Source organism: Cheilinus undulatus, linkage group 11, assembly GCF_018320785.1.
Source record: "Cheilinus undulatus linkage group 11, ASM1832078v1, whole genome shotgun sequence".
Lineage (NCBI taxonomy): Eukaryota > Metazoa > Chordata > Actinopteri > Labriformes > Labridae > Cheilinus > Cheilinus undulatus.
The window spans coordinates 20925222-20952103 of NC_054875.1; the positions used below are offsets into that span (position 1 = coordinate 20925222).

The 26882-nt window shown below is 38.2% G+C and overlaps 3 protein-coding genes across 3 annotated transcripts; all 3 read left to right on the plus strand.

Annotated features, from left to right (window-relative positions):
- Positions 1-6358: 6358 nt before the first annotated feature.
- Positions 6359-9805, plus strand: LOC121517816 (spermidine synthase-like). Its single transcript, XM_041799864.1, has 8 exons — positions 6359-6558; positions 6992-7112; positions 7202-7294; positions 7411-7564; positions 8569-8652; positions 8773-8918; positions 9076-9198; positions 9305-9805. Exons 1-8 carry the CDS (start codon positions 6428-6430, stop codon positions 9320-9322), a joined length of 870 nt encoding a protein of 289 aa, XP_041655798.1. The 5' UTR covers positions 6359-6427; the 3' UTR covers positions 9323-9805.
- A 2526-nt stretch (positions 9806-12331) lies between these two features.
- On the plus strand, positions 12332-15498 carry srm (spermidine synthase). The gene is made up of 8 exons (XM_041798491.1): positions 12332-12571; positions 12937-13057; positions 13155-13247; positions 13339-13492; positions 13569-13652; positions 13885-14030; positions 14180-14302; positions 14399-15498. Exons 1-8 carry the CDS (start codon positions 12441-12443, stop codon positions 14414-14416), a joined length of 870 nt encoding a protein of 289 aa, XP_041654425.1. The 5' UTR covers positions 12332-12440; the 3' UTR covers positions 14417-15498.
- Positions 15499-23892: 8394 nt separating this feature from the next.
- On the plus strand, positions 23893-24885 carry LOC121518018 (somatostatin-1B-like). The gene is made up of 2 exons (XM_041800175.1): positions 23893-24160; positions 24587-24885. Exons 1-2 carry the CDS (start codon positions 24056-24058, stop codon positions 24812-24814), a joined length of 333 nt encoding a protein of 110 aa, XP_041656109.1. The 5' UTR covers positions 23893-24055; the 3' UTR covers positions 24815-24885.
- The last annotated feature ends 1997 nt before the right edge of the window (positions 24886-26882 follow it).

The following is a 26882-nucleotide window of genomic DNA, read 5'->3' on the forward strand; positions in this document are numbered from 1 at the left end:
GCCAAATTTATTGTGGCAACTTAAATGTACATAGCTACATGCTGTCCTCTCTCTCTCTCACCTCTAAATAAAGCTCTTCTCTGTGAAACGCTACAGACGTGTCAGACTTCACTGATAGAGACAGACAGTGTCACTGGAGATTAAATGTTTTTTTTGTCAGATATAAGTCTTTAATGGTAGTAATTTTATAGTAACAATAAAACACTAACTGTTAATGAACTGTTTATTCTAAAATAAAATAAAAACTGCAGCAGGTTTCATGAACATTTCTAATTCTCCTCAGACAGGTTTGTAAGGGTCTTTATATGTGTAAAATTAAGCTGAATTTCTACTTTAGTATTCCTATCCTTTTATACCCGTTAATTATCAATAGCATCATATTTATCATATTCCCTGCAAATGAAGACTTGCAAAACATGTAAGTATAGCATTCCCTTAACAATGCAAATGCAGAGATTTTAACATTCATTTGTTCTCCATAAGCATGTAGTATTGAGGGAATATTTACCAAATATTTTTTTAACATAGTGCACACCCCTGGCTCACGTGGGTGACACAGGCACACACAGCTGGAGCGCACATACACCACGCTGATGCACTGGCCCTCCATGGTCAGAGAGGAGCTTTAAGAGGAGAAAGTTCTGCTATTTATCCTCCAGTATTCTGAAACTTTTGCCCTCAACAGATAGAGGCCTGAAATCTACACTACCAAACGTAGCATGCAATTCAATGTAGGCATGTGCATGAGCGTCGCATTTGTGTGTCATTTTTATGCAGCATGGAAGCAGACGAGGGTGAGAAGGGGACAGGAGGTCATGATGGAAAAATTAAAAACTGAAGATTGTGCAGGAGTCTCAAATCACGAGTCTGAATCAAGTACAAGAACAGCGGTCCAGCTTAGAGTAAAACTGCAGCAGTCCTACAGCGACATCCAAGCTAACAGCTAAGAGCTAAAGCCAGACCATACTGAACAAGCCCAACACCATGATCGGAAAGCCATGCTGTAACAGACCGGGAGTAGAGCGAGAACTTTTTTTTTTTTTTGTAGCAGAAAGCTTTCCGTGTTGCTCTCAGCGCTAACTGTGATGAAGAATTGTGTTGGTCTGGCTAAGGCCAAGCTAACGTTCCGTTAGCAGCCGTTAATACAAGCACAACAAGTAACCCTTTCCCCCTTTAACTATCCCACACTCACACTGTAGGGGGTTGGCGGAAGAGCAAAAACACCCTTTCAGTTACAGAAAGCTTTTAGTGTTGCTGTCTTCACTTGTTTTAATAAGGAAATGTCTAGTTTTGACAGTGCTGCTGTGACTAATTCAGAGCTAATCATTACACTAGCAGCCAGTATACACAAGCATTTACACAAGAAGTTAACTTTTCCCCCTCAACTACCACATAGTCATGCCAAAGCAAGTCAGAAAAGGTGTGAAAACATCTTTCTCGACATTAAAAGCTTATAGGGTTGTTTTATTATTTGTCATACAGAAATGTGGCCCAGTTCTGGTTAAACAGAGGCTAAAGCTATATCTGAGGAATTCTGAGCAGTGAAGGCAGCCATTAGAGGGCTTCAGTCCCTCTAAACCCCACCCATAGCGCAACTCTGTATGTCTGGCTCTGGTTAACACGGTGGAGGCAGCCATTAGCGACAGCATTCAGTCCAAGCAAATGCAACTCTGTTACGTTAGGGCTTTGGAAATAGAGTCACTCACTCAGTTACTCAGTCAGTCAGTATACGGACAGAGCCATATGTAGGCCTGTATAAGGGGTTTTTATGGAACAGGGGAATAGGGCCCAAGAAAGTCCATACTTGTTGCTTGGTATCTTCACAACATGGCATCTGTTTCAGCGTGTGGGTTGGCTGCATCGCTGAACTCCAAAAAAATGTCTCACTGAGCATCAAAGGGGAGCGCACTTGAGGCCATGGAATCCCAAGCTTAGCCATTGGGTGGGATATCCCCAATAAACTCTTTGTGGAAGAACAAGCTGGATATACTTAACTGAATTAAATTTAGAGCTCCTATGAGGCATTTTAAGCTGGTTACTCTGTTATTACTTTGTCCCTTTGTGACCTATGGAAGCAAATAAGATCATAATGTACAACATGGACTACTTCTGCATCATTTTTAATGGCTGAAAGCACTAACACTGAGTAAGTGTGAGACAGAATGATCAAGAGCTTTATTTTCACTGTAAAGTGAAATCCAAACGTTGAAATGATCTAGTTTTTTGGCATTAATTGGTCACCAAATGTGGTCTGATCTGCATCAGTCACAATTACAGACAAACACCACTTCATCCAATACCACACAAACAACTATAATATTTAAAGTCTTTATTGAACACAACCATTAAACATCCACAGTGCTGCTAGAGAAAGTAAATGAACCTGGGATTTAACTAGTTGAACCTCCTTTTGGCAGCAATAGCCTCAACCAAGTGTTTTTAGTAGCTGCTGATCAGACCTTGTTAATGTTCAGGAGGAATTTTGGACTATTCTTCCTTACAGGACTGCTTCAGCTCACCAATGTTATTAAGCTGTCTGATGTGGACAAAATATGCCAAAAGAGGTACTGCTTTGTCTATTGGCTGTGCTGAAGTTGACACTGAAAGTTGCTCACAGGAAATTAAACAGCAACAAAGAATCAGCTGAAACATGTTATACCACTTTCTACTCTCAAAAATGTATAGAGTTAGGGTTTTACAGCTTCTCAATATGAGGTTTAACACCATATATATATTTGCATGTAATATTGGTTATAACAAACATCCTTACTCTTTACATGAGCTTGAAGTTTCTATTTTTATGCACTTCAGTATTAAACATGTCTTATGGAGAAAGTCTTAGCCTGCGGCATTGGAAGTGATGTGTATTGTAGATAAGCACTTGTACTATTGTGACCATGAAAAGTTAATGAGCCCTATCAATTACACATAAAGATCATCTATGTTTTACATAACAGACAGCAGCAGCATGGCTGTGTTCCTTGTTTAAGTTCATCTTGTTTTGCCCTGAGGAGTTTGACTAGTTTAATGACAATTTTGCTTACACTGTCCCCTGGATACAACAGTCTCTGTTAGCACACAGTCTTGCCTTGTACAAACAAGCAGAACAAACTTTCACTCTGAACCCTTTCTTTTCTCCTTAACAAGATCTCATAAATGTATAAATAATGAGATGGAACAGTCTGAAAATGATTTGTCTGTGGTGAGATGCCTTTTAGAGTTGGTTTAAGCGGAGTTGAAATGCAACCTTCTTTATTTTAACTCTACTGGTTTCCAGTTACCATCTCCTAATTACTTGTTCTTTGCTGCACTCTGAGGTTTCACAGATCAGGGGGAAACTGCAGCTACAGTGCAGAATTATCTTCCTAAAGAGCTTGAATTAGATTCACTGATATCCCCAAGAAAAATGGAAAGGATCATAAGGAGGCACATGGTTGTTTTTTTATTGTGAGTGTCATCTTGTGTTGTATCAGTTGTTCTTTAATGTATTTTTGTGGTGTTGTATGGCTACTACCTTGGTCAGGTATCTCTTATTAAAAAATAATAATAATATTAGTGGGACTTCCTGGTAAAATAGAGACTTGGTACTCCTAGTTGGTTTCAATAGCTTCCTTCTGTGTCAACTCAGTGATTCAGTAATAGTTTCCAGCTACATGACAGCCACTAATGTTAGATCAGCCCTAAGTGTAGCTGAATCAATCACTCTTTTGAACCAGTGTTCTTAATTGTAACCCTGGGTATTATTACAACTATAAGAATGATCATTTTGAAGACATTTCAAAATGGTAATCCAATTCATAAATTTTATCTCCAGGATGAATGTGATATTCACTTCAATTTATCCATCAATCTAGTTTGCTCGCCTTTGCTTACTTTATCCCCCGGATATAACAGTCTCTGTTGTGTGAGCACTGAGGCCAACCTTTTGCAAACATACAAAAAAAAACTTCCTCATTGCAAGGAAAACTTGTAAGATATAAAGATAGATATATTTAGTGCATTTAGAAACTACTCAGACCCCCTTCACTTTTTTCACGTTTTTATGTTGCAGTCTGATGTGGCAATCTAAAAAAAAAAAAAACTTTTGTCATCTATCTACGCTCAGTACCATGTCATGACAAAGTGAAAACAGAATTTTAGAAATACTTGCAGATTTATTTAAAAAAAAAAAATAGAAAAAATGGAAATTTCTCATTGACAGAAGTATTCAGACCCTTTGCAAAAACACCCCCATTTCTCCCAAACTTTGCTGAGATGTTTCTACACCAGCCACTCTGACATCAAGCCCACATCAGTGGTGAGTCACAGTGATGGTTGTTCTTTTTGAACTCCCATCTCTACACAGGATCTCTGGAGCTCAGTCAGAGTAACCATCAGGTTTGTGATCCTCTCTCTGACTAAGGGCCTTCTCTGCTGATCCCTCAGTTTGGCTGGGCAACCAGGTCTTGGAAGAGTCCTAGTTATTCCAAATTTCTCCCATATGGAGGCCATTGTTATATTTTGTAGCATTCCCCAGATCTGTGCCTTGAAATACAATCTTGTCTCTGAGCTCTGCAGGGAGTTCCTTTAACCTCATGGCTTGGTTTTTGCTCTGAGATGCATTGCCAGCTTCTATAGAGAGGTGTGCCCATCCATTTCATGCCGAATCAATTAAATTTACCACAGGTGGACTCTTATCAAGGTGTAGAAACATCTCAGCAACAATGGAGAAATGGGAAGCACCTGAGCTAAGTTTCAAGTGTTTTTCAAAGGGTCTGAATACTTATGTCAATGTTGTATTACAGTTTTCTAGTTTTATTAAATTTGCAAAAAATCTAAAATTCTGTTTTCACTTTGTCATGATGGGTTACTGGGTGTGGGTTAATGAGGACAAAAATACTTTTCTTTTTCAACTGTAGCATCAGGCCGCGACATAAAATAAAGAAAGTGGGTTTCATAAAAAGAAGAGCGCAGGAATTTCTTTAGAAGAATGGGGTAAAACAATAAAAAGCTCATTTCTACAATCCTGAAGCTTTTCAATATAGAACATAATCATTTTCAGAAGTTAGTTTTTATTGAACTATTGAAATGTATTTGTTACATTTATGAAGCATTTTGAGGATTGCTTGCAGTTATGAAATTTAATTCTCAACTTTGTTTTAGCAAAAGTAGTGTAACCAAGGACTGTATGAGGAATAAACATAATAATGATTCTTGCAGCCCATTAAGTACAGAGACCCTCAAAATATTTCAGCATGAGTTAATATTTTTAATATAGAATTATTTCTTAATTTCTTCCCTGGTGGTTCCCCTAATAATAGTAATGTACTAGTGCATTCAGAATATATCAGACCCCATTACATTTTTTATGTTGCAGCCTGATGCCACAGTTGAAAATATATTTTTTTTCATCCTCATTAATCTACACTCAGTACCTCATTATGACAAAGTTAAAACAGAATTTTTTTATTTTTATTTTATTTTATTTTTTGCAAATTTTTCAAAAATAAAAACCTGAAATATCACATTGATATAAGTATTAAGACCCTTTGAAAAACATTTGAAGTTCAGCTCAGCTTCCTCCCATTTCTCTGGATCTTTGCTGAGTCCACCTGCGGTAAAATAGGTTGATAAGACATGTTTGGAAAGGCACACCCCTCTCTATAGAAGGCCTCACAATTAAATCAGAGCAAAAACCAAGCCATGAGGTCAAAGGAACTGCCTACAGAGCTCAGAGACAGGACTGTTCCAAGATCTAGGGAAGGCTTCAAAAATATTTCTGCTGCACTGAAGGTTCCCAAGAGCACAGTGGCCTCCATAAATATCAAATGGAAGAAGTTTGGCACAGCCAGGACTTCTTTAAGAGCTTGTCACCCAGCCAAACTGAGCGATCGGGGGAGAGGGGCCTTAGGAATAGTGGTGACCAAGAACCTGATGGTCTCTCTGACTAAGCTCCAGATCCTGTGTTGAAAATTAGATTTCAAGTTTTTGTTGTAAAAGGTCTGAACGTCAAAGTGATATTTCGGTTTTTTAGTTAGTAATACATTTGCAAAAATGTCTTAAATTCTGTTTTTACTTTGTCATGATGGACTGCTAGGTGTAGATTCATGAGAATCTAGCTTTAAAAACTGAAGGGAGTCTGCATACTTCCTGAATTCACTGTATCATATAATGTCTTTTTTAAAAGCTGTTCTTAACTCGTTGAAGCTGCAGGACATAGGCCTATGGAAATGCTATCTAAACAAAGGAAGGCCCGAAATTCAAAAGTCGAGTCAAACAATAGTAACACGAACAGATGCATCCTACCATCCCATTGGCTCGTGTTAATATCAGTTACTGATGTCATCAGCGCTCTGCTTTTATAAAGTTTGTCGTCAAGTCAAGCTGTCAGACATCGGTTAGTTGTTACGTCTTTACTGTGACTTACCTGTGGCCGTAGACGGTGAACATGGACTGCTTTAAGGACGGATGGTTTACGGAATTATCTCCAATGTGGCCGGGGCAAGCTATGAGCCTAGAGGTGGAAGAGCTGCTCTACCACAAGAAGTCCAAATATCAAGATGTCATGGCCTTCAAGAGGTGAGTGTGCCGGCTAACGACGCTGATAGCTGCTAGTAGAGTAAAACCACAGTCTATGATTAAAACATTTGTTGTTTTCTGTTCGTGTCAGTGAGGCTTTTTTGGGCTAATATCAATAAAGTTAACTAGCGTTTGAAAGCAATCAGCCAACAAAGGCTTGAAAAGTGTCTTTATCTGTTACCTGTAATTTACTTCTCAAGCACTTAAGGTTTAAAAATGAGTTATGGGAAAGAAAACTCTTAGTGTGTGGATAGTGGCCAGCACTGACATCTTACCAAGAATGAAAGTTTGCAGACTGTTTGCAAGAATTCTTGCAAACTTTCTGATATCTTGTGCGCATAGCCTGTATTATGGTAATTATATAAGCTATGTTGACTTTTACTAAAGGGTGAGTATGCTTTCAGTTTAATCTCTCATCCTTGTCACTCTACAGTAAATATTATGGTAACGTCTTGGTGCTGGATGGAGTGATCCAGTGCTCTGAGAGGGATGAGTTTTCATATCAAGAGATGATGGCCAACCTTCCTCTGTACAGCCACCCTGACCCTAAGAAGGTTTACTTTGCTCTCATTTTCTCTTCATTAATAGATTTGTAATACTGCAACACTCTGGGTGAGCCATGTTCCCTCTCCTTTTCTCACAGGTGCTGATTATTGGTGGAGGAGATGGCGGTGTAGCAAGAGAAGTTGTGAAACACCCGCTGGTGGAGTCGGTGGTTCAGTGTGAGATAGATGAGGTGAGAGAAAAACAACTGGCAAGATCTACCGTCTCTTTGCTGCACAATAAGCAGTATTCTTCCTTATTCTTAATCTGTCCATTTATTTATTTTTCTCTCCCTTTTTTGCTATGAAGGATGTCATCAATGTTGCAAAGGACTACCTCCCTGGGATGGCCCAGGGGTTTTACAGTCCTAAACTCACCCTTCATGTTGGTGATGGCTTTGAGTTCATGCTGCAGAACCAAGATTCCTTTGACGTCATTATCACTGATTCCTCAGACCCTGTTGGTGTGTGGTTTGGCATTACAGAATAATACTTTACAGCAGTGGTTCCCAGCCTGGGGTCCAGGAACCCCTTGAGGGCGCCAAAGGCCTCAGGGGGGTTGCAGGGCCCTGTCTGCTCTGACATTGTTGACATTAGATATGCATATATATTTATTTGAAGATCATGATTAGAAAGATAATGTATGGCAGCTTATTAGGTCCACTAAAATAAAAAAAAAATTAAGCAGGAACCTTTGATTTTTGAGAAACAAGTTGTATGTTTTTATGAGAAAAAAGAGAAATTTTTGAGATTATAAAGTCATATATTCACAACAAACCAAACCCCGAATTTCTCCATTTTAAAGAATTGTTAATTTGTGCAGGGAAAAAAAGACTCATTTAAAATCATGGATTTATGACAAAATTTACATGAAACCAAACTGAAGACAGAGTTATATTTTCTAAGTAAAGATAAAATGGTTTTGTGATGTGTATTGGCTAAAATCACAAGTAACTTCCTTGTTGCTTAGTCCCACTAAGAAGAATCATGTGATTAACCACCCAACTGCAAAATTGGTGAAAGGAAGACAGCTTCATCCGGAATATTTTTTTCAACACAGTCAGCTATTTCTGACTTTATAATCTCTGTCTTGGATCATGTAAATTTATGACTTTTAAAGTATAAAAACTTGAGTGTTTTTCTCGGAAATTTACAACTTTTTATACTTGAGAATTTTGGGGGGGGGGGGGGTTTTCTCAGAAATTAAGAGATCATCTTTATTTTTTTTTATGTGGCCTTTAGACCCCATCGTAATAATTGATGGGTTATTCATAGATCTTTTGGCAAGAACAAGTATATGAAGGCCTATTATGTTGGGATTTTGTCAATGAAAACAGGTCGAATTTGTTTCATTGTTCTAAGTGGATCCTGGACAGCTAAGCTTTTGTGAGATACTAGGAAGTACGGGCTCTAAGTAGAAAACGCTGCTATAAGAGAAACTCCTATCCTACATTGTTTTTTTCCACAGGACCAGCTGAGAGTTTGTTCCAGGAGCCTTACTATGAACTTTTGAAGTCAGCGCTGAAAAGTGATGGAATTCTTTGCTCCCAGGGTAATTCTCAGTCCTCCCTAGATGTTATGTTTCCGTTTATATTTCTGGTTCTATTCTGAAGATGTAACAATACATCTTACATAAGCGTGTGCTCTCTTCTGCTATTGAATCATTTCACAGGAGAGTGTCTGTGGCTCCATTTGGATCTGATAAAGGAGATGCAAACCTTCTGCAAAAAGCTATTCCCTGTTGTGGACTATGCCTACACCTGTGTCCCAAGTTATTCTAGTGGCCAAATTGGATTCATGCTGTGCAGTAAAGATCCTGTAAGCATACTAGTAACTCTCTGTGTGCACCTGATAGTTCCCAGTTTTCTTCTAGATTCCCCTGGCTTGTTGTAAAACTTGCAGAAATAACGTGTTTCCTTTTCCTTGGTGATTAATTACACCCATCTTGTGGTTTTTTTTTTCTTTTTCCAATTAGGAAACAAACTTTAGAGAACCAGTGGACGTCCTGTCGAAAGAAGAAGTTGAAAATATGGAATTTAGATATTACAACTCCAAAATGCACAAAGCAGCTTTTGAGCTCCCCGAGTTTGCCAGAAAGGTAAATGTTGTCAAATGATAATTGGAATTCTGATTTATATGCCATCAGGGCTTCTAAAATGTTAACCTCTCCGCTTTTCTCTCAATATCTTTTCGATCATTGACAGGTACTCAGTGACCCTTGATCGGCCACAACCATCATGTTCAAGACCTACCCTGGTCCACAAACAGACCTCTGCCAAGGAAATCTCAGCAGGTTCAGCACCTCTGAAGAGAGAAGTTTCCCTCCTTCCAGTCTCTAATATCTTGATGTTGAGTAATTTTTGGGATGTCTTTAGTTTCTTTGTTTGTGGTCTTTGAAGTCTTTTTGTGATGACAAATTTAAAGAACTGGTCTGCAATTAAAGAGAATTATCATCAACTTGACAGGCTTTGGTGAATCTACACATTACAAAATGTCTTGCATACTTTGAAGTATGAATGACATCTACTTGTGTACTTTTGTTGTTGGCAAAGAAGATGAAGCACTACTTAGCTTTAAACATGAATTTGATTTGGAATCGTTTTTCCTTTTATGTGAGTCCATTTTGCAGTATACTCATAATCTGTTCAGCAACAGGCCTGTATGCAGAATCATTACACTGTGAAGTTTTTAAACAGAAAAAATATTATTTGTGAAACCACAATACTAGTTAGCCAAAAATAAAACTATACCCAATCCTTAGATTTGAGTGTGAGGTTCATGTATTTATTCATTCATTTGTGAAATGTGATAAACCGGTGACATAAAAGCAGTTATAGTTTTCTTTCAATCACTATTTTTCACAGGTATGCACTTCACAATGCAACATTTATTTCTGGGGTTGAAGTCAAATGTCTAAAAATATTGGTGATGTAAAAGAAAATGGGTCTATGGGGAGATAATAATAAATAAACAAGGGAAAATTATTCTTTTGCACAGCTTTTACCAAACTTCAGGGTGCTGTGGCCCAATTGCCAAAACCGTAGGTCAACCATAACATGAGACTTGACCTTCTTATTTTTTACTTCATAAACAGAAAAATTCAAAGCAAATGCCTGGTTTACATTAATACCAAAAGACAGAATTGGCATAGCCATGGCATTTATTTTGTGAAGATAGACAAAATGTCCCAGTAACATTACATTGTAGTTAAATGTTTAATGGAGTATCATCAGTTAATTCAGCACCAGTCAAACCATTACACCCACTCTGTACATCAAACAAAATAAGCTCGTAAAGAAGGATAAATGGAACTGTGTTACAGTGTTTTTCCTGTATGTTCGAACATGTTTCAAAAAACTGTGCTTGACGCTCTGAAAATAAACTGAAAAAGTTAGCTGCTTATTCCTTACTGTAAAGTAATGTTTTTGCTAAATGAAATACAGCTCTCAAAACCATGTTTTGCCTTTTAAAAACTAGTTTCTTCCACCAAAATTATACACACAGCTATATCAAATGCAAAACACTACCATGAAAAGGGTTCAGGTGTGTTTGGGCTTCACGAGCTTATGTTACATATTTAATTGCAAACAGGTGTGCAGAACTCCACGTAGTATGTAGGTACACTCAGTAATGTCACCTATGTAAGTACTATGAAAAACACTACAAAGAATATCATTGCACAGAAGCCGAACAGTAAATATATGTAAATATATATATGTACACAGTGTAAAACACATTTTCTGGCATTAAAGACTACTGTGTTGCTCAAAACCAGCAGGACAAGCTGCCAAGCTTCAGTCATGGTTAGGCTACAGTTCAAAACATGGTCTACCAATGTAATGCGCAGTAGCTGCTCCAGTATTTTCAGAGCTTCCTGTACTGAAAATGCTGGAATGCTGCTGAAAAAGGAAGCTCCCATTCATTTATGCACTTCAGTGAGTTTACTGAATATTATGCTCTGATTTAGTTGATGCTGGTTATACCTGCAATGTGAAAAGTCTTACACCCACCTATTAACCATACACTAAACAGCACATCGCTTTGAAGTAATGATTTCAAATGATTAAAAAGAGAAAAAAAAAGCTAAACTTCCGACTCAGCTCTTGAAATACCTTCATATTTATTATATTTACTTCCAGGAAAATGATCCTTACTCTCTGGCAACAGCACAGAGACAAAGTTCTGTGTATATAACTTGTCTGATCACTCTTTATAAATCCTGCATTAACTTGTTCATCTTCATATGTAATGTGGTTCAAGTGTTTTAAATGATGTTCCACCATCAACACTGCTCCTAGTCTTCTACAGTAAATGCTGGTATGAGCATTGCTTTAATTACAACAATAAGGCCCAAGTGCACTTCATTTTTCAGGCACAAGATGGCACACTTTTACTTGTTTTGAGGAATCATTTTCACGTGGTGTAATGATTAAAATAAATTTATCCTAATTTGCTTTTAAAATCTTGCTTGGTAAAGGAATATCACTTTGTATTTCAGGAAATGTTTGTACTAGAAAGAAAAGCCCCTTGGTTGGTATCTGAAGTTCAGATCAGTCAATTTTGCTGTGTGAAGTCACTGTTACCCACAGTTGCATCAAATCTGGGCCTGCTTCTTGTGGAGTAAAGCTCAGTCCCAAGGGGTTTCCTAATACAATTTAATTAACTTTCTTAAAGGTGTTTAAAAAAGAAAAGAAAGGAAAAAGGAAAAGAAGAGGGAAAAACGAAATGTGACTTTATAATACATTAAACAAAGTTGCTGTCAAAATAATGAACAATCATTTAATGGTGTTGTATATGGTAGGCTATGGTAAATATAGTGCATTAGCTTAGTGCATTGGCAGCATACGCTTCTCAGTGTAATCCTACAATACCCCAGGTGACTGATTGTATTTACCATACAAAATAAATAAGTTGTGTTTAGAATTGCATTGTTTTTGTGGTTGATTTAAAAGTTTCTCTTTTTTGATGGCACATGGTCTCAACCCGTCACTCTCTTAAGCCATCTGTGCTGTTTCCGACTTGCGCATGCGCAATAATGCGTCACTGTGATTTAGCTAAGCTTCGAGCTTCACGTGGACTACTACAGCGCACATTCGGCTCTCGCCATAGGGCGGGGTCATGGTGTAAAGTCAAACAAACTATATATGAACCGGTAAGTCCTGACAACCATTGGCTCTGGAAACAGCCAGTCACTGGCGTGAACCGCGTCCCATTCGTTGCAACACGAGACATCATGTTTAGCTGTTAGGAAATTGTGAAATGTCACATCTTTGTCGTAACTTACTCACATCGCCACACTTGTAGACACATCACTGTTACTTGTGTGTGATAGTAGCCAACATGGACCACATTAAAGACGGATGGTTTACAGAAACGTGCACGTTATGGCCGGGGCAGGCGATGAGCCTTCAAGTCGAAGAGGTCCTCTACCATAAGAAATCCAAATTTCAAGACGTTATGGTTTTCAAGAGGTGAGGATTGGAGCCACATAACTTAGCTAACGGTGCTAGCTGTCGACGTCTTATTGGAAATGAATGGGCAATCCGGAACTCGTGAGATCATAGGAACTTTCTTCAGCTGACTGAGAGTTGCACCGTTTGCTTCAAGTTTTAGCTAACTATAAGAACACATTAATAGCTCAGAAAGACCGTTTCAGGATAAGACCTGTTAGTACAACGCTGTCTCTGAGTTATGTGAGACATTTCATAGCATTGACAAGTTAACCAGAATCGCTTATGTTTGTAACTGTGTTCAAGCGCTAGACATTAAGTCAATCAGGGTGTTCAAGCTTGCTTTCCAACCTGTTATCCTTTTCCCCTCTAATTTTACTTTGCAGTAAAACCTATGGCAATGTCTTGGTTCTGGATGGAGTGATCCAGTGCACAGAGAGAGATGAGTTTGCATACCAAGAGATGATTGCCAACCTTCCTCTGTGCAGCCACCCGTGCCCCAAGAAGGTATCACTCTTTAAGTATAGCAGGGTTGTTCATGGATCTGCTGTATTACTACACACTGAATGACCCATTCTTCCTTCCTTCCTCCCTCAATTTCCAGGTCCTGATTATAGGGGGTGGTGATGGTGGTGTGCTGAGGGAAGTTGTGAAGAATCCTCTGGTGGAATCTGTGGTTCTGTGTGAAATAGATGAGGTATGAGGATGTAGCCATACAGAACCACTGTTTATCTCAGTACTGCATCTTAGTAATGCCTGCTTCTTTTGATATTGTTGATGTATTTTAGGATGTCATCAATGCATCAAAGAAATACCTCCCTGGGATGGCTAAAGGATTTTTCAGTCCAAAGCTTACCCTACATGTTGGAGACGGCTTTGAATTCATGAAGCAGAACCAGGATGCCTTTGACGTCATCATTACTGATTCCTCAGACCCTGTTGGTAAGTGTAACTTATTACCTTTTTTGAAGCTCTGACTGGAGGCAGTCTTGTTCTTACCTCTGTTTTTATGCTGCAGGACCTGCTGAGAGTTTGTTCAAGGAGTCTTACTATCAACTGATGAAGGCAGCGCTGAGAAACGATGGAATTCTTTGTTCCCAGGGTAAAGTCATTTTATAACACAGATGTGTTGGTGGTAGAAGAGCTGTTCATGCTACTCGCATAAAAAAGATTACACCCCCTTTCCAAGCCTGCTAAAAACAAGCCTAAAAGTTTGATCATTTCAGCTGTAATTTCGAAGTTTTATACAGTCCATCTCAACTTTCTGAAGACACAAGAGAAAAGCAGAATGAAATGTCTATAACCTTTCCTTTGCTCTTGTGTAAATTTCACAGGAGAGTGTCAGTGGCTCCATTTGGAGCTGATAAAGGAGATGCGAACCTTCTGCAAAACTCTATTCCCTGTGGTGGACTATGCCTACGGCACCATCCCAACTTATCCCAGTGGCCAAATTGGATTCATGCTGTGCAGTAAAAATCCTGTAAGTATCTCTGTCACTCTTTACCCATCATACACCTGATATTTACCAGATTTCTTTCAAAGCACACCTAGCTTTTAGAACCAGCCCAATGATTTGTGGAAGTGGTAACATCTATCAGATGCCTGATGTGCTTCTTCTGCTTTTTTAAGGAAACAAATTTCAGGGAACCAGTGAAAGCTTTGTCAAAAGAAGAAATGGAAAATATGAGTCTTAAATATTACAACCCTGAAATTCACAAAGCATCGTTTGTCCTCCCTGAGTTTGCAAGAAAGGTATGTGTTGTTTTATCATGTTCCAAATTTAAAGTCTTCAGTACAATTTAGAACTATTAACACTGGTTTGCTCCCATTTACTCTTTACTTGAACAGGTACTGAATGATGCATGACCACCTACGACAGCCCAACATACTCATTCTCTACCTAGCGCTCGAACCACAGAGAACCCTGTCCTAAGGCATCAACACCTCCTGAAAAAGTTCAGCCCTGCTGAAGAGAGGAGCCTCTATAAGATTTGATGTTGGAGGCTAATAAGAACAATCAGCAGGGTTGAGCTTACTGCCGGCAAAGAGAACATGTTAGTTCCTTCAGATGTTTCCTCCAATCTTACACACTCTAGGTGTTAATTTATTCACAGGAGTTATTTGGTTTGTCATTTTTACTCTGTAAATGTCTTAGCATGTTGTGACGAGCGGTTTTAATGGGTTGGCTGAGTAGGAAGCGCTTGCCATCAAAACTGACCTCACGCTGAAACTGTACTGTCTATTGGATTCGCTCTACATATTATGCAATATATTACATACTATATAGAGAATGTATGTGTAATCTATTGCCGTACTTTTATTTGTATTGTTTGATATCAATCTGTGCTCATAGGAAAACACGTGGATGCCATCTGTCATGACTGTATATATCCACAATAATAATGTGTCCTCTACACATAAACCCTATAGTGCCTAAAACCTTTTTTTTTTTTTGTCATTGAAAAAGCAACCTGGTGTATCTATCATGGTGTTGTATCTATCCTCGATAGTGTCCTAGAAAGCATACTATGTATTTGCTTAAATAATCTCTTTGAGCTGTAACTGAATGGACATGGAAGAAGTTTACATTACTTTTTAATTGATGCTCATCACTTTATAAGAGCAAAATGAAATGGTGTTAAAAAGGATATCAAGTATGGCATTGGAGCTTCTAATGAAGGAACGTGGATTTTAACATGCAAATTGATTATGCAATTCTTACTTGCAGTATTGGGTAGTGACCACCAGTAGTGAGTTTGTATTCTGAGTCATCACATGGTCAACCATCTTAAGTTATCTCTTAGTTGTCAATCCACATATTGAATGTTTGTTGAGAAATGGTGTTGTAATTGAATAATGATTTGTGTTTTTATAAAAACTATTAAATTGGTAACAGAAAACGGACGATTGGTTTCTATGTCGGATGTCGCTGACAGCTTTTGTGTCTATATCTAGACCAAATAAAAGTGAGTTAGAGGTTTTTTTAGTTGTTGAGTCATTGAAATATCTCTCATGCAAGTTCAATGAGTTTGATATTAATCTGCACAGGGTCTCTGTCCCTTGTTTTAAGCTTATCTTTACCAGATTCAGTATCACTTTCCAAACAAACACAGGTTAATATGTGATACATTTCAGTAGCTGTTTCCACTGGGGTACTGTAAATGTTCAGCCCAGGGGTTAAGAGTTCCCTGCATATGTTTAATACTTCATAAAGCTCTCATTACACTGATCTAGAAGAAATACTTTCCTGCATAAGATTTTTTTAATCAACAACAATCATAGTAACATGAGTGTTGCACCAAAAAAATGTTTTTGCGACAGCATTCAGTTCATAGAGATGTCATAATAATTTTTTTTTTAATTATTTTGTAAATGGACTAGTGTTCATTTTGACAGCTATTTTAATTTCAGTCTCAGTCTTTGTCTTTACATTCAGTATCTTTAAGTTTTAGTCATATTTTATTCATTTCACACTTTATGCTTTCAGTCCATAAAAAGGCCTCACATTTTAGTCTTAACTTTTAGTCCAAGCATTTATTCTCTTTCCTGAGGAACTCGCCTGTCCTGCACAGAGTCCTGACCTCAACCTCATCGGGCACCCTTGGGATGAACTGGAATGGAGATAGTGATCCAGGCTTTCTCCTCCAGCATCAGTTCCTGACCTTGTGAAGGCTCGACAGAATCAATGGGCACAAATCTCTCTAAAAATCTTGTGGAAAGCCATCTAAATAGAGTGGAAGCTGATTTAGCTGTAAAATGGGGGCCAACTCCATATTACATATTTGGATACAATGTCATTGTCCTTGTCTCTGTTGGTGTAATGGTCATGTGGCTGAATACTTTTGTCCATATAGCGCAGGGGTGTCAAACTCAATCACAGCAGGGGCCGGAAAATGAATTTAGGTCTAACCTGAGAGCCTAACAGGGACATTTGACCACAAACTGTCAACCTCATTTTCACAAGTAATGAATTGTGGAAACAAAGATTTTAATGATTTTTTTAAGATTTAAAAAAGTAAAAATGGTAAGTTCAAAGGTTAAAATCTGAGATAAAAGTCCAACTTATTTGAAAAGGTAAAACTATGAAATTAAAAGTCAAAATGATTTTTTTTAAAAGGCAAATTACTGAAATAGAAAGTCCAAATCATGGGTTTTAAAGGTCCAAATATGAGATAAATTCAAAATCACAATTTTAAAAGCCAAAATGATGTGATACAATTTGAAATCATGAGTTTTGAAGGTCAAGATAAAGAAAAAATTCAAAATCATGACTTTAAAAGTAAAAACAATGTGTTCAACTGTTATTTCCTGAGTTGTACAGGTCAAAATAAGAGATACAATTCAAAATCATGACTTTAGAAGTCAAAATAATGTTTTAAAATGTTAAATCCTGACTGTTCAAAATATGTCAAAAGTATGTGATAAAAACAGTTAAAAGGTCAAAATATGAGATTAAATTAAGATATTGTGAGTTTAAAAGTCAAAGTTAGGAGTTGAAAAGGACAAAATATATTTTAAAATTGGAAATTTTGAATGTGAAAGGTCAAAATATGAGATAAAAAGTCAAGAGCTGAAGTTTAAGTTGTACTTGTGAGATGGAAAATTGAAAATATGAAATGAAAACACAATTTCATTTTTTCCCCCACATTCCTGACTTTTTATCTAATTATTTGTCCTTTTTCCAATATTTTAAATCATCAAGGTGCAGACCTTCATGATGGGCCAGTTATAATAAAAAAATATGATACGGTCATGGCATAACTGTATCACAGGTCGGATTTGGCCCTGGGGCCTTATTTTACCCTTATTTTAAGGGTGTTGGGATGAAATGTGGGTGTTCTTCAAAACACAATGTCCTTTTAAAAGGATCTACCATGAACAGTTCTGTTGCACCATTGTAGTCCAAATGTAGTTTTAAGATTCAGTCACAAGGTGGCACTCTTCAAGCTTTTATGTGCCCGTGTAAGCCAGTTTCAGAGGTTTAGAGGCATGCATTTGTCTTACAGTATTCACTCTGATATTGGGGGTTTTCTTTGAATTTGAATGAAAAGCCCCTCAGCTCTGGTAAATTGGTCCAGTCAGTCAGTGTTTCAGCAGTTTGATGTGTCACAATTTCCCTCAGTTGCATCAACTTTCTTGTTGTGTAGACCTCAGACGTCACTGGTTGTTTTATATTTAAATCAGAAAAACCTGCAACAATGAGTGGTATTATTGCTGCGCCGCCTCCACAGTGTGTGACGCTGGTAGACTTTACACAACAAGGTTTTAAGTGTCCTTTGGCATTTAACAAAATAAAAAAGGAAAAAGATATTCACTGTTTGTGAATAGTTTGTGGTTTGACCAAGAATTTACACAAATGTGAGAGGCATGAATAACTTGTGTTACAGAACATTTTAAATTGAACTGTAATTTTTGGAGTTAAGTAGAAAAATATCAGTCAATACTGAAATCTGATTTGTACATGAGGTTTTGTTTCCCTATACAAAGGTGCAGCGGCTGTGCTGGAGGCTGTACTTCAAGAAGGAGTAGCCATTACAGAGACTTCCGTGCCATTAGCATTAGATCTGAGAGAATGTCCCAGTCGTGACGCTGATGCCCACCACAGTTTGAAGTCTCTTGTAAGCTCATGCTTTGAAGGAGGCTACACATGCTATTGCATTCTTCAAACACTCTCAGTGCCCAACAATGCTGCTCCAACAGTCAGCTAATCTTTGGATTGATACTTCAAGCTTCTGCACATCAGCAGTGTAGTAAAAAAAAGCTCAAACATTGTATTGATACCATGAAGAATCCATTTGAACATATCAAAAGCTGCTGGAGTAAAAGCATTGTATGTTCCCTGCCAGCAGCACTGTCTACAGACGTCACAACAACAAACCACTAAACTCTGTCTAACTGTGCTATTTCAGTGATTTTTTCCTGGAGGTTGATTGCAGCTTTACTAACTTTCGTAGCAATTTTCCCCAGAAAGTTTGTTGCAATCAGGCCTCCATAATGAGTTTTCCTGAGGAGTTTACCTCTTGAGAACGGTGTAATTTGGTTTTGTCGCTTACAAATACCTTTTCTTTTGGCTGCATTTAATGGTTATCTTAGCCTCGTTAAACAGGCCTCAATATTTAGAAATGTGATGCACAGATGAGTATGTAAGCTGCAAGACAAGTTTATGTATGAACCAGATAATATTTCAGACTGACATACTCTAGAAAGAATGTGTTGCTTTGATATCTTAAACAGGGCATTATATTACCTAGGCTTGGCAAAGAAAACATATATTCAGTCATTTTAAATGATCTCTGTTGGTGTTAACATGTCGCTGACTCTAGTTAGCTTCCCCTGAAGCTGACAATGTGTCTAAGTGGAACATACTGTATTTGCAAATTATTCATTGCCAATAGCTAAAAATGCAAGCACAATAGTGCAGGTGCAATATTAATGTCCTGTATATGAGGAGTGTAATTATGACTTTTCTATTCCTTTGATTTGGGAATGAAGTTGGGATATCTTAAACTTATTTTTTACTTTTATTGGAATGTCGTTTTTTTCCTGCTCATGCTCTCTATCTTTAATCAAGGGCCATGATTTTGTATTTAAATAAAGTTTATTTCAACCCCTTTTTACAAAACTATGTCACAAAAAGTCTTATGAGATGACTACTTTCCCAGTCTCCCAGCTCCTGCTGCTGAAAAACACCCCCACATGATGCTGTCAGAACCATGCTTCACTGTGTGGTCAGTGTTGGGAGATGATGAGCAGCGCATGGTTTTCTCCAGATATAATATCAAGAATTTAAGCCAAACAGTTCCATCTGTGTTTCATAAAACAAGACAATCTTGTTTCTCACTGTCTGAGAGTCCATCAAGTGCTTTTCTTGCAAACTCTTTGTGTGTTTTTATGTGTTTTCATTAAGAAGACTGAGGCTTCTGTCCAGCCACTCTGCCATAAAGCTCAGATTGGTGGAGGGCTGCAGTGATGGTTGTCCTCCTGGAAGTTTGTCCTCTTTCCACATAGGATCTCAGGAGCTCAGCCGGACTACTGGGTTCTCGGCCCCTACTGAACTTCTTCCATTTGAGAATTATGGAGGCCACTGTGCTTTTGGAAACCTCTAGTGTAGCAGATATTTTTTTAGCCTTCCTCAGATCTGTGCCTTGCAACAATCCTGTTTCTGAGCACTGCAGACAGTTCCTTTGACTTCATGGCTTGGTTTCTGCTCTGATGTGCACTGTCAGCTGTGAGGCCTTCTATAGAGAGGTTTGTGCCTTACCAATTCATATCCAGTCAAATTATTAACTACAAACGGATTCAGATCAAAGTGTAAAAATATCTCAGCAATGATCAAGAGAAATGGGAGGAATCTGGGCAAAATTTCAAGTGTTGTTGCAAAGAGTCTGATACTGATAATATTGTTGTTGTTGTTGTTGTTGTTGTTGTTGTTGTTGTTGTTGTAGTTGTTTTTTGATCAGTTTACAAAGAAACCTAAAATTCTATTTTTACTTTGTGATTGTGAAGTACTGGGTGTAGATTCATACACTCAGTACCCCACAATGTCAGTCAATCAAATCATATCATTTCTATGTGGCACTAAATCACAACAAAGTCATCTCAGTAAAAAGCATAAAGACTGTCATTTTTGCTGTCTGTTATTTATAATGACCCAACAATAATCCTCCAATAAGCAAGCACTTACAGAGAGTGACAAGGCAAATATTCTTTTAACAGGATGAAATCTTGAGCAGAGCCAGACTGGTTTGTATGTAGGCATTGGAAGTGTTGAGAAATTTGGATAAGGAGAGACAGACAGGGAGACAGACTGAGGAAAGTACCAAAGCAACAAAAGCAAAAAGGCACTATTAATCTGTTAATCAACCATTATTTAAACATACAGACCTTTTGCACACATGTGACCACTATTATGTCCCTCACTACTGAGGATGGCAGAAGTTCCACTGTTGTCAAAAAGGCTTCTATATATCTTAGTCAATAATTGCATTCAAGGAGTATTTGGGTACCATAGAAGTGACAGAAAGTTAGGCTTAGCTGCCTAACACAAATTTCAATAAGTTTGTAAAATTAGATGAATCACAGACCAAGAAACTTTGCAAAACCAGACTCAAAGATGTGTTTCTCCATACAGTAATCTTAAAGCAAAAGCCTCAATGTCTAGCTGTCCCAGTGAACATGTCTTTCGATAATTTCTCATTAAAATGTCATAACATGCTCATCAGACAACACAGAGGTTGATTCAACATCTCAGTCAGTTGTAGTCACTTGTTAAACTTTAACATAGACATTTGCTGCTGTTAGCAAACAAGGCGTTGCTATGGAAAATGAAATACTTCATGCTTCTCAAATAAATCTGCAGATATCCAATGGTATTTCAAGCTTTGGAAGTTTTCCTGGTACAAAATGTGCACTAAAAAGATAACCTAAGGGGATTTTCACCCAAAAGTGTGTTTTTATTTAGCACAGGAATTTAGTTAGTAGTGTACTTTTGACATTAAGGCTGGGGCAGGACAGACATTTTTACATTTTTAAATCACAATTAATTTCTGACTTTTTACAATTAGTCAATATAAACCACTTTTTAAGTTGCATCTAAAATTGAATTATATTTCAGTTAAAAAATCTATATTGGCAATGTGAATTAATTTTTACCAGTGTATATAAGGAAGCAATGTACTTTATGATCCTGACCTTTCAAATAATTATTTAAATAGATGCTCTATCAATTCTGTAAAATGTGTTATTTAACACTGTTACAGGAGTGCATGTACAAAATGACTCACTGAAGTACACTGATGCCAAGTTACTGTGACAGGATTTATACTCTTATGGACATCAGTTTAGTTGCTCTCTCTGTGTAAGCAACCAAGTTGAGGTGAACAGTTAAGATTTTTTCCCATTAGGTAAAACGACATATTCTAAGGACCAATGATGGGCTTATTTTCCATCACTACTGTACATAAAATTGCATGTGATTTATGCAATTCAAAAAAATCACTGCATTAATGGTGTGCCTTAATGGCATTAATGCTAACAGCCGTAATAGCACAAAATCAGAACCAAAGTTTGAGAGATAGAGGCAGAAAGAGAGGGATGATAGAGACAGACAGGAAAATGGACAAAAAAGCACCAAAGTAACAAAAACCCCAGATATCTATCATTTTTTAATTCCTATAGCACAAATTTGAAACAAAAAATATCGCATGGCATTTAGCTCATGCTTTGAAATCATTACAACATTTAACATTAAATCACCATAAACAGCACTTGGTGAAGGAAAATCTTGATTTAAACAGAGCAGCCTTGAGTAGACCCAGACTTGCTGATGGACAGTCATCTATCGTGACCGAAAAAGACAAGGAATAAGGAAAGAGAAAATTACAATTTTCAAATTCAAGTGCACACTGCCTATATAATTGTCTACCCCTTGGAGGTTTTACCCGTTTTTGATTTAAAAAAAAACAAACAAAACAATCAGTTAAATTAGTTTGCCTTTTTTGACAAAAATAACTCTTTAATGTCAAAATGAAAACCGATTGGGGAAATACGTGACTGCAATATTCACCCCCTTCAAGTCAGTATTTCAAAGATGCATCTTTGGCTGCAATCACAGCACTGAGTCCGTGTGGATAGGTTTCAATCAGGCAAAGCAGAAGCTCTGTCAGGTTGCACGGGGATCAGGCATGAACGGTGCTTCACAAGTCCAGCCATAAATTTTCTTATGGATCGAGGTCTGGGCTCTGACTGGGTCACTCCAGAACATTCACTTTGTTCTCTTTAAACCATTTCTGTGTAGCTTTGCTGTATGGGTCATTGTCTTGTTGGAAAAAGAATTTTCTCCCAAGCCGTCGTTCACTTGCAGACTGATTATAAGATTTTCCTCCCGGATTTTCCTATACTTTGCAGCATTCATTTTATCCTCTACCTTTACAGGCCTTCCAAGACTAGCTGCCGAGAAGCATCCTGACAGCATGATGCTGCCACCAACATGCTTCACAAAGGGGATGGTGTGTTTGCGGTGGTGTGCAGTGTTTGGTGTCCAACAACATAGCATCTTGTTTGAAGCCCCATTTTTTCTCATCAGCCCAAAGAACTTTCTTTCCCTTGGCCATGGAGTCCCCCACATACCTTCTGGCCAACTCTAGTTGAGATTTAATCAGAGTTTTTGGAACAGTGGCCTTCTTTTGCAACTCTCCCCTAAAGGTTTGACTGATGATGAAGCCGGGCATCAACTGTTGCATACAGAGTCTCCCCCATCTCAGCCGCTGCAGCTTGTAACTCCTTCAGAGTAGTCATAGGTGTCTTGGTGGCCTCTCTCACTAGTCTTCTTGCACAGTCACTCAGTTTGTGAGGACGGCCTGATCTAGACAGGTAGCCAGAAATTCTGATTAGCCAGGGACTGGACCTTCGAGACACAGGTGTCTTTATACTACGGTCACTTGAGACACATTCACTGCCCTCAGGTGATCCCCATTTCACTAACTGTGAGACTAATAGCACCAATGGAATGGACCTCTGTTGAATTGGGTCAGTCACTTTATTTTAATTTAATTTAATTGTAGAAATCTGTTTTCACTTTGACATTAAAGAGTTATTGGCACCGTAGTAATCATACAGAACAACATCTGAAACTCTGCTGCCTTTTTCACATTGAATTTGTGGAGAAAGATAGCTTAATTTTTTGGTTATTCCGACTGTCTGCCTTTCTAGATTGGTGCAGTGCATTTCCTGCAGACATTTCCTCAAGTCATGGTGAGTGTCAGACTGCTCAATTGTAATCTACAGGTGTCAGAGCAGCATATTTAGTATAGGGACAGGAAGCAGATGCTTATAAAAGTATTATGGGATGTGAAGCAATCAATGGTAAGTGTTGTAGTGATGAGTTTTTCTTGGTTATTTATGTTTCTGATTGCTGCGACTGAAGAGTTCAGTTGGCAGTTGATGAGTTGAGGAATTGTTTGTCCACCTGCATCAGGAGGTTTAGTTTGACATCATCCATCCTAACAGTCAAAACATTAGTCCCATGTTGATGTCAGAACCTGGATTTATCCCTGTGACGTCTTGTCTGCTGCAGATGTTCCCTCTGGTGAATGCCATGAATACAACCGCTTCCCAATTTGTCAAAAAGGTTAACTGTTGAACACTTCCATTCGTTCTGTCCTGAACCCTTCATCTCCCTTCCTCTACTCACACACACCCCCATACATACGCACACATACACCCTCCAATGTCCGTCATACATACACCCACCACCCTCTACGTCAGTAGTGGAGGAACAGGGGGGAGAGGCGTATAAAAGAGTGAGGGACTTTGGAGGTAGAGCAGAAGAAACATCACTGGTTTCCAAATCTTTGTGACCAGCTGACACCAACAACTGCACTACACTTTCTCCAACTCCCTCCTCTCTCTCTCTCTCTCTCTCTCTCTCTTGCACACTTATCTCTGGGTGAAGCTCCTGCTCCAGTGACTGTAGCTCCGGTCTGTCACCTGCTCTCCTGTCACAGCATGCAGCTCCTGGTGGTCTTAGCAGCTCTCATGGGGGTTCTGTGCAGCGTGAGGGCAGCGGCCGTGCTTCCTGTGGACGATAGGATCCCCATCCATGTGAACAGGGTATGAAGGCTCTTTTTATGGTCCCTTTGTAATTTCAGGAGATTTTTAAAAATATTTATTTAAATTATTATTATTGATAAATGTTAATATTTGTTGTAGTGAAAAATACTTAAAAAAGAAGAATGAAGTTAAGGTGCATGAAATTGAATTTGCACCTAAAGGATTTACTATACATTTTTAATTCATCATGCTGTTTTTTATAAGATTTTTTTAAATAGTTGTTCTTAATAACAAGCTTCCAATAAATTACTATCACTTTGCAATACAGTAAAGGTCATCAAATAGAATGACAATACTTGATATGCTTGAGGGGAAAAAAAGGGAAAATAGTGAATAATAAGTCTTGATATTGGAGCTTAAAGTGTCAAATGTCACATTTAATATTTCTTTTTTAAACCTGTTTCTTCCTCTCTCATTTTTGTCCAGGAGCTGAGCAAAGAGCGCAAAGAGCTGATCCTGAAGCTGGTGTCAGGCTTGTTGGACGGAGCTCTGGACACCAACATGCTGCCGGGGGAGGTGTCCCCCGTGGATCTGGAGGAGCCACTGGAGTCACGTCTGGAGGAGAGGGCTGTCTACAACCGGTTATCACTGCCCCAGCGTGACCGCAAAGCCCCATGTAAAAATTTCTTCTGGAAAACGTTCACCTCCTGCTAACAGAGCCCAAAAATGAAATAAAAAACAACCGGACCTGCCTGTCGATTATGCCTCCCCTCCCGGCTCCTCATGAACTGTAGTAGACCTCAGCTGTAAATACCTCATCTACACTTGTCAAAGTCAGTATTCATGGACTTCACTGAGACAGTGTGGCTGTTTAAATATGATATATTTATGTATTTATTTATCTGTAAAATGTATGTATTTAAGTATGTTTATTTGAGGGTCCACAATAAAGCATGGATACAATATTTGACATGGTTTTCACACTTAACTGCTTTGGCATTTTTGTTCAAGTCTGACTATTCAAAAATGATGCCAGTATTTTTCATCATGTATAACGACATTTCTCACACTAAAAACTGAAACATTTTCATGTTTGCCCTCTCTGTTAGTGACTACATCCACTGAAGTTGAAGTTCTAAAAGGAACTTTTAAGACAGAGACACATTTCACAACAGCCAATCAAACGACCTCTTTGAAGAGGAAACAGCACAGCATTCACATTCAAGTATTTGACTTATTTGTTGCATTTCTTAAGGCCGTCTTTGTAGTTCACAGGCAAAGGAGATACTCAATGGAGGAAGAATATACTTTTTGTAAGAAAAAAAAGAACTCTCAGTTAAGGAACAAAATTTGAATGAGAAATTGTATTAAAGGTTTTCACAAACTAATGTAAAAAAAAGCAACAACTGCAGAATTAAATTAAGCAACTTCATTATATCTTTGCAAATATATAAAGCATGTATTTAAAGCAAACTTTATGGCATGAGTCTACAACAGAATCATACAAATCCTTTTGCACTACTTTTAAACGTGATCCTTATTAATTCCTAGTCACAGGTTGATGCAGATGTGTCAGTAACTCACAGGCTATTAGACCTGTCAGCTGTAGGAAGTTCAATAAATCAGAAGCTTTCCCCATATTCACCTGCTGCTGTCATTTGAAGGCAGCAGCCCAAAATGAAACCTTTAATGTAGAACACTGATAAGTCTATGGGGATCAAGAAAGTGTGTGCAGACAAATCTGACCTCAGTAGTTGATAGTGAAAGCATTGACAGCTGCCCTGCTGCTGCTGCTGTCGTTCCATGTTGAGATAATGAAGTGTTCCTCGTGTGACCCTCTCAACCCAGTTTTTCGATCCCCCCTGCTACCACGACTCAATCAGTGACACTGTAATTACCGCACAGTCTCATAGTCTTTCTGTAATTTACAACCAATGTCCTGTGAGTTTTTTTTTTACCTCTTACAGAGGTGGGGTATTAAGGGGGTGAAAATCTAATATCACGTTTCAAGCACACAGTAGCCTTAAAGCCCATATACTAGTAGTGATTGTTTTCACAGAATGAATTAGGTGCGGTAAATTACATCCATCCATTCTTCTATTATCTATACCTGTTGTCCCATTTGGAGTTGCAGGGGGCTGGAGCTGATCTGTGCTACCATTGGGCAAGAGGTGGGGTACACCCTGGACTGGCTACCATTCAGTCATGGGACTGACATATGGAGACATACAAGCATTCACACTCACATTTAGAGTTACCAGTTAACCTAAACTGGTTCACTGGAGAAAGCCAGAGTACCAGCCATATGCCACACAAAGATGCAGACTTCACAAGATAGTCCAGCCGTCAACCGTTCACTTCTGACAGCCACTCTATCAGACCATTCATCTGAGATGGACGTTTATCTCAGAAGAGAAAAACACTCAGACTTTTGAAATTAAATTGAATTAAACTTACATTTAGGGTTAGATTGAGGGTCAAGGTGTGGATTAGGATACCAAAAGTAAAATGTCAAAAACTTGACCTGTAAAACCAAACAAAATGTTTAATAACAGCAAGTAAAAAGTCTGCTTACAGGATAAAAGCTCATCCGCCATGAAAACATTCAAACACAACTAGTTTATGTAGCTCAGTCAGGTGTGTAAGCTACATACACCGCTTTCCACATTACTAAGCAAATGACATTTTTCTCTTATTTTCCTAAATATTAATGCAAAGGACAGAGTATTTTTGAAGTCATCAGCCGTTAGAGCATAATTCAAATGTTTTTGAACAAACTTCA